Consider the following 8430-nt stretch of genomic DNA (forward strand, 5'->3'; position numbering starts at 1 on the left):
ACCTTCAAATCCCCAGGGGGAGAGCACTAGTGGGGATCAGGGTGATCTTGGATGGTTGGAAATATTAGACAATGGGTCTCAACAAGATATTGCCGAGAATGAGATAACTGGGTCTTGACAAGAAACTGCTGAAAATGAGATTAATGGGTCTCGACAAGAAAATGTGGAGTATGTGACAGAGTTTCAGCTGCTACCTGTCGAGACAGGCACAACAGATCGATAAGGATCTGCTGAGGAATCTGGAACAATCCAGCCACTAGCTGCTGCCAAACCTACAACCCCTTCTCTCTTGAGCTCGATAGTGCCACCTAATGTGTCTTCTCTAAATATCCCTGAGGTAAGTACCATTGATACTTATGTAACTAATCTCAATAATGTTGAAGGTACATATAAGTTGCCGCCAAAGCAAAATCGTGGTGTTCCTCCTGATAGGTTTTCTCCCGAAGAAAAAGTGAGGTATCCAATAGCAAATTATGTGTCATTCAAGAATCTTGCACCAGAACGTCCAGCATGGGTGAATAATGTGGAAGCAATTCAAGTACCAACCCGAGTTGATGAGGCCTTGAAGGATCCCAAATGGGTTGCTACAATGGATGAAGAAATGATGGACTACATAAAAATGATACATGGAAGGTAATGGAACTGCCAAAGGAAAAAAAACCGGTTGGGTGTAGATGGGCTTTTACAATTAAGTACAAGGCCGATGGATCAATAGATAGGTATAAAGCAAGGTTAGTAGCAAAAGGTTATACTCAAACGTATGGTGTTGATTACCAGTAACGTTTTCACCTGTAGCCAAGATGAATACGGTATGTGTTATTATTTCTTTAGCTGCAAATTTGAATTGGCCATTGAAACAGTTTGATGAAAAAAATGTTTTTCTTCATGGGCGTTTGGAAGAAGAAGTGTATATAGATTTTCCTCCGTGGTATAATGCCAGAGGAAAAATCGGAGTATGTAGGTTGCGAAAGTCATTTTATGGGTTGAAGCAATCACCGCGTGCATGGTTTGGTAGATTTACTCAAGTTATGAGGAGGATTAGATATTACCAAAGTCATTTTGGCCATACATTGTTTGTTAAATGGAGGAGTGGTAAGGTGACATCCTTAATTATTTATGTGGATGACATGATAATAACAGGTGATGATTCAAATGAGATAGTGAAACTAGAATAGAGCCTTGCCGTTGAATTTGAGATGAAGAATTTTGGAGATTTAAAATATTTCCTTGGAGTAAATGTAGCTTGTTCGTCTAGAGGTATCTTCTTGTCTCAAAGGAAATATGTTCTGAATTTATTAAAGGAGACATGCTTGCTTGGATGTAAATCTATGGATACTCATATTATAGATAAGCATTATTTGGGAATATATCCCCGATCAGAAATCGGTTGACAAAGGTAGATATTAGAGATTGGTAGGGAGACTAATTTATTTATCTCACACTCGTCCGAATATTATTTATGCAATGAGTGTGGTTAGTCAGTTTATGCACAGTGAGATCCCTTGGCTACGAAAGTATCTTTGGGGTCTTGGTTTTAAACAGGCGGAGGCGATGAATTTGTATTGTGATAACAAGTCAACAAGAGAGATAGCTGAGAATCCAGTGTAGCATGATAGGACGAAACATGTGGAGGTTGATCGACATTTCATTAAAGAGAAGCTCGAAACGAAAATTGTATCAATTTCGTTTGTGAATTCAAAAAAGCAACTTGCAGATGTGCTTACTCATGCTGTGTGTAGTAGAAGTTTTGACGACTCACTTATCAAGTTGAGCATGTGTGATATCTATACACCAACTTGAGGGGGAGTATTGCGTGAGTTAGTACGTAGAAAGGGAACGTAAATATTGTGTAATTATTAGAGTCATGTTTTAGGAAGGTTATATTTGTGTCCCTTATTGTTTTCCTTATGTAACAAGAATTGTATGTACTTATATTGAGAATTATGGAATACACCGAAATTAAGCTGTAAAATTTTATTGAAACAACATGATTGTGTATTCCGTGACGGATTTAATAAAAATTCTTGAAGGAGTGCATAGTTGAGAAAATAGCTCACGTAATTGATGGAAACAACAATATTTTCCAGATAAAATTCGTGATTGGACTATGAAAGTATATATTATTATATTCTGATCGCCTTATGACACCTAATGAAAATTTATGATCCCACAAATGTCGTAAATGATGTTTAGAAATGGCGATCTCATTGACGATGTATAGCTCCCTAAAACCCTTTCTGAAACTCTAACAAAACCCAGCCATATACCTATAAGACCTCCCAAATAATAATTAAAATAATAATAATTTACCCATCCAGCGGCAGGCGTGCGAGTACTCTCCTCCTCCTCCTCCCTCTCCCCTCCTCCTCCTCCTCCACTTTCAGACTTTGGGTGGCCATTATCTCCTCTATTTACAGGTCAGGCTTCTTCTTCCTTCTTCCTCCTCTAATTTTTCTGTTTTTTTTCTACCCTTATTTTCCTTTTAATTTAGTTTGGAAAGGTCTGATTTAGGGGTTCAATCCTACTAGTAGTAGGGTAAACTTCAATCCCAACTAATCAGAGTAATTAGGCTTAAAGAACCGTGGATTCTCTCTCGGTTTTCTTTACAACCGCCGTGTGTGGGTAAATCATTTATCAAAGAATTATACTGTGCTTGAGAATGCAGTGGAAATGTAGAAATGAAGTGTTTAACAGGTTCTGTATAATATGGAAATGTCATATAAACAAAGGAAACTCTGCCGAAATTTTGTGAGGAAGAATGGCTTCAAGTTCAGCCCACCTGCGTTCCCTGTTTCCGTCCCTCCCGCAGCCCTTTTCTGTCAGCCGCCCCTCGTTCCATCTTCTGCTCCACCCCTGCCACACCTATAGCACTGTATATCTTTGTTATCGACATTTTATAATATATAGATTGCATGCCAGTAGTATAAAAAAAATCTTACCAAAGCACAAGCTTCTTGGGTTGCTTGGGTTGAATTTTCAATGGAAGGAGTCCCTTTTGATTTTGAATTGTTAAGCTGAGCTTCACTCTGTTTTGTGACTGAAGAATGAAATTAGGAAAATCTTCTCACATCTTCATCTTCTGAGAAGGAAGAGGAAGTTTGTTGGGTATGTCTCATTCGTGCATTCGTTCTCTTCCAGCGTGGAAGAAGAAGTTTGGTTTTGGTCTCCTTCATAATCCGCTTCAGAGTTCTACCAACACAATCCCCAACTTGCACATAGAGAGACAAAAGCACTCAAATAATGTTGGTAAGAATTTGATTTTTCTGCTATCAACTTCTATCTTTTAATTTCCAAGATTAGATGCAACTATATGTGCTTGATGATTGTTTTCTTTCAGGATCATTGTTCACCGCGGCCTTTTTAAGTCCCTTTGGAAATCCAACTTTAAGGTTTAGGGTTCAGTGCAGGTCAATATCAATCTTGCATCCTTTTATCCTTCAGGCCACAGGGGAGCTTTGCACGCTACCCACTTATCAACTGCCTGCTTCTGATACTGGCAAGGGTACAGCTGGTCATTTAGAGGAACCCCATGTCGATTCTGATTGCAATGTTACTGCTGAGAAAACTAGGGGATTGTACAAAAAACCAGTGGATTTCACCAAAGTGAACAAGAATCAACTTCCTACTGTAGTTCTTGTTGGGCGCCCAAATGTGGGCAAGTCAGCTTTGTTTAATCGGTCAGTAATTCATTTGCCTTTTTTCCCTTAAACTTTGTTTACTATGTATGTGTATTTGGCATAATTTTCATTTTACTTGTCAAAAAGAGGAAACGAATGCAGATATTGTAACTTGTAGCGCTCTTGGCCTTGCCTTCTAAATTTTTTATTTTGTGGGTTTCTTTTAGTTTAATCCGGAGGCGGGAGGCTCTTGTCTACAATACACCAGATGATCATGTTACTCGTGACATAAGAGAAGGCATTGCCAAATTGGGTGATCTACGATTTAGAGTACTGGACTCAGCTGGTTTAGAAACGGCTGCATCTTCAGGCTCTATTCTTGATAGAACATCAGGAATGACTGCAAGTGTTCTCGCAAGGTCTCAGTTTGCGGTTTTCCTGTTGGATGTAAGGTTAGTTATATGGAGGCTGGCATATCTTTGTTTATGTAAAAAGAAAATGTGGTTCAATTTGGTTTGTTACACGATGAGTACATTTTTGGGCTATTCTGGGTATACATGCACGCTTATGCATGCATGCAAATACATCCAAATACGTGTGTACGTGGGATTATTGATTGTGAATGAGAAACCATATATTATATGATCTAGTACTAGTAGATAAGCCACATCTGGTTGACCAGGGAGTTATATTTTAGGGCCTTTCTCTTGAAATTTGTTGCTCACTTTTCCACTGTTTTAATTTGAAAGAACACCTAGAGTGCTACCACCTTACACTACAACCCTGGCCACCACTTCCTCTTTTCCTTTTACATGCAAATTTATTTAGTCCTTTGTGATATCTTGTGATTAGAGCTGGACTGCACCCCCTTGATCTGGAGGTTGGAAGGTGGTTGCGCAAAAATGCACCTGGAATCAATCTTGTTGTTGCCATGAATAAATCTGAAGCACTTTTTGATGGTAGTGGTTCTCTTATGATGGCTGCTACTGAAGCTTATAGGTTAGGATTTGGTGACCCTATTGCCATATCAGCTGAAACTGGACTAGGAATGCAAGATCTTTATGAGAGCCTGAAACCTAAGCTTGAGGACTATATGCTCCAAGTATTAAACAGTAAGGAAATTTACCCTTTTCTTCTTTCAATAAAATATTGGTTTCATGTGTAGAAACTTGTTCTCTCCTGTTATGTGTATTTCCATGCATATAGATGAACTTCTTCAAAATATTATATGGTCTTCTAATCCATCTGGTCTCTCATGGCATGCTTGCAACAAATCTACCAACATATCAGACACAAGCAGAATACATTTATCTCAAATCTAACATTCTCCACCATCAAGCACGATTACGGAAAGGAATGTTCTTAAAATGCTTTGACATTGATGCCCCAAGAGGAGTCAAAAGTCTAGTTCTATGATTTTTTCCAAAGCAAATCTACTTTCTTAAATGTTTAGTTTGTATTATAATATAGTCTGAACATTTTCTATTGGCCCTGAACCTTTGGATACTCTTATTATCTGTCTCTGAACCTGATTGGTGGATTTTGCACTGAATGACGACTACTTAGTCCAATATCAACAAGCTAGTATTTCAGATTTTGGATATACTTAATCTTGTTAAATATTTATTATCGTTTTAAACTGCAAACAGGCTGCTACGGATGGTTTCATATGTTTTATTGTAATACAACCTGTAAACAAGCTGCTCTTTAACCACATCATTCATATTCTTTTATTGCTTTCTTGATGAAGGGGTCAATTTTTGTGCTATCCTAATTGATAACGTCATTTTTGTTTCTTTCTTGATCCTAGATGAAGAAGGTACTGCTGAGGATGGCGGCTCTTGTGATGTTGAGGAAAGTAAGCTGGAATTACAGTTGGCAATTGTAGGAAGACCCAATGTTGGGAAGTCAACCTTGCTGAATACATTGTTACAAGAAGAACGTGTGCTGGTGGGCCCAGAAGCTGGTTTGACACGAGATTCAATTAGAGCTCAGTTTGAGTTTGAAGGGAGAACTGTATACCTGGTACATATTATATTTATTTGTTTGGTGCTTCTTAACTTTCAAACTCAGGTTATGAGTTGATTTCCTTTATTTATATTTTGTAGTCCTTGGTGGGATAAGGCTTTGTTGTTGTTGTTGTATATTTTGTAGTCCTTCATATTCCTTGGCATGCTCTTTATTACCTGGTCTTATATCTGTCAGAGATTATATTCTGTCTCAACCCCAACTTTACAGTATATATCAATATCATATACTATTAATTCCATTTCATTATAGTGTGCTTGAACTGATAGATTTGTAGGATCACTTCTTCGCTCATAAAGAACTTGAGTGATATTAGTATACTTCATACCTTTCTATTTCTTGGGTAGAGAAATCAGTTAGAAGTTTTGGAATGAGAAAACTTCAAAGATGTTTCTTTCAAGCATTTTTGAGTTTTGAAAACACATGCTTCAATTACAAGCGAGGCCTGGGCTAAAATGCAGCTCGTTATAGCAACCACTAGCCCTCACTTTGGATTTCTATCTTGAGTACAAGTTTTGTATTTTTTCTTCTTGGTTTAAGAAAATGTATTATTGTACCAAATGTGAGACAGTGAATGCATATATGTATGCTAATTTGCGGTGTCCCAGGATAAGCAACTGTAAGGTGCTTGATAAAGTTTGAATGTTGTTGAACTTTCTAAATTTCATTTTATCTTTTTGTATAAGTATTCTTTGTTTTGACTATCAAGTTTCATTTACATGGCTTATTTTATTTTATTTATTGTGTCTTCGTATTCAGGTCGACACTGCAGGTTGGTTGCAACGAGGTAAACAAGAGAAAGGACCATCATCCTTGAGCATTGTGCAGACAAGGAAGAATCTAATGAGAGCTCATGTAGTTGCTCTGGTCCTTGATGCAGAAGAGGTGTGCCAAACGATATGTTTATTTTTACGAGAATTCTAGAGTTCGTGATATGTTTAGATTTCTGCTATATAAAATTTGATAGTTTGCACTATAAATGTTATATGACGTAAGTGATTTTTGTTTTTTCCTTGATATTTAACTGATTCCTTTCTTACAACATCATATGTAATTATCAGATTGCAAATTCTAGGAGAAGTTTGAAGCATGATGAAGTAGTTATAGCTAGACAGGCAGTTGAAGAAGGCCGGGGCTTGGTTGTGGTTGTGAACAAGATGGATCTATTAAGAGGGAAGCAATTATTTGACAAGGTCATGGAAATTGTGCCCCAAGAAATCCAGACTATTATGCCCCAGGTACACCTGCGTACTATTTTCTTAAGTTAAATGTCTATAATGCTCCGTGCTCATTTCACATGCTTCTCATAGAAAACAAAACTGGATATTTACAATATTTTTCACATGCTTCTCCTTGGCTGCCTGAGTTAATATGGGGTTTTTGTTCTGTTTTAATGATATGAAATATTATGATATAAAGGTTGGGTTACCTAGTTTGATGCCGCAAATTATTTGGTGGATGTTCTGGGTGGGCTATGAGAAGATATCTGAAAATGACAGAAGCATTGGTGGGAGGGCGCCGGGGGTGGGGGGGGATTTCAAGTTCTCTCTTCGATAATGTGTTTTGAGCATTGGTTTAAATGGTAATTTACGTTAGCATGGCTGTGGCAAACAGGTGACTGGGATACCAATCGTATTCATATCAGCCTTGGAGGGAAGGGGCCATGCAGATGTCATGCACCAAGTTATTGATACATATGAAAAATGGTGTTCAAGATTGTCAACAGCTCGTCTCAACCGTTGGTTGCGTAAGGTCAGTTGATGGTACCTTTTATGCATCATCCATCCAACATCATAAAGGTCATTTGGAACATAACCGTCTGTCTTTTCCCGCGTTTCATCAGGTTATGAGCAGGCACTCTTGGAAAGATCAGGCTGCTCAACCCAAGGTTAAGTACTTCACGCAGGTGAAGGCCAGACCGCCTACTTTTGTTGCCTTTTTGAGTGGGAAGAAAGAGCTCTCGGAAACAGACATCAGGTTCTTAAAAAGGTCTTTGAAGGAAGACTTTGATTTGGGTGGAATACCGATCAGGATCATGCAGAGGTCCGTCGAAAGGAAAGCTGCAAGTAGCACTAGCAAGAGCGGCCAAATTACTAGTAGACCGGCTGAAAGGATGTCGTCCGACAAGAGAAGTAGTGTGTCGGTTGAAGTTGAATAGCACTTGAGTAAAGGAGTATCGTTGTCCTCTTTAATCTCAGAACTATAACCCTCGTCACTTGAGGTTGTATAATTGTCCAAGGGTTGCAATTTTGAGCTTCTGTAATTCTCTTTAGGGATACTATTTTTGTTACAGGTTTATACTGTTTTGTAGTCGACATGAAATTATTAGTTGAGTGAGACATCTTAGTTCGGCTCCAAAAAATGGTAGGTCGATACTAAATTATTGTTGGTCAATTCTGATGCTTAGCCAAATGCCACCACCAATATCGTTGTATCAAATTGTAAAAGTATAAAAAACAGTGCCATTTTGTTTTTCCCCCAGACTTGAGCAATATTGTGAACTTGGATTGAAAAAGTAATTTCACTAATATTTTAACAGCTGAATTATGGGAGTATTTTGCAAAGTGTTTATTTACTATGGTGGTGTGGAAAGGTATTAAACCTTTGCATAACGGCGTGAGTTCAAATCCCACTAGTATTATTATATTTAATTTTAAATAAAAAAAGTCAAATGATTTCTGACCGCACGATAAATGGCTAAGATGTAAGAATCCCTAAGATTCTCACAATTTGAATCCAGATGGGATCCAAATCCAATCTAGTTTTTGACAAAAAAATATGTAAA

At 37.9% G+C, this 8430-nt stretch overlaps 1 protein-coding gene across 1 annotated transcript; it reads left to right on the plus strand.

The window, feature by feature from the left end:
- The first annotated feature begins 2117 nt into the window (after positions 1-2117).
- LOC125475247 (GTPase Der) lies at positions 2118-8126 on the plus strand. The gene is made up of 10 exons (XM_048579830.1): positions 2118-2417; positions 3044-3246; positions 3338-3677; positions 3845-4069; positions 4470-4729; positions 5428-5642; positions 6405-6530; positions 6707-6883; positions 7260-7397; positions 7489-8126. The coding sequence occupies exons 2-10, from the start codon at positions 3108-3110 to the stop codon at positions 7801-7803; spliced, it is 1935 nt and encodes a 644-aa protein (XP_048435787.1). The 5' UTR covers positions 2118-2417; positions 3044-3107; the 3' UTR covers positions 7804-8126.
- Positions 8127-8430: the final 304 nt, after the last annotated feature.

This window comes from the organism of the source record quoted next, unplaced genomic scaffold (assembly GCF_019419815.1).
Source record: "Pyrus x bretschneideri cultivar Hongxiangsu unplaced genomic scaffold, Pyrus_bretschneideri_v1 Contig14, whole genome shotgun sequence".
In the NCBI taxonomy this organism is placed as follows: domain Eukaryota; kingdom Viridiplantae; phylum Streptophyta; class Magnoliopsida; order Rosales; family Rosaceae; genus Pyrus; species Pyrus x bretschneideri.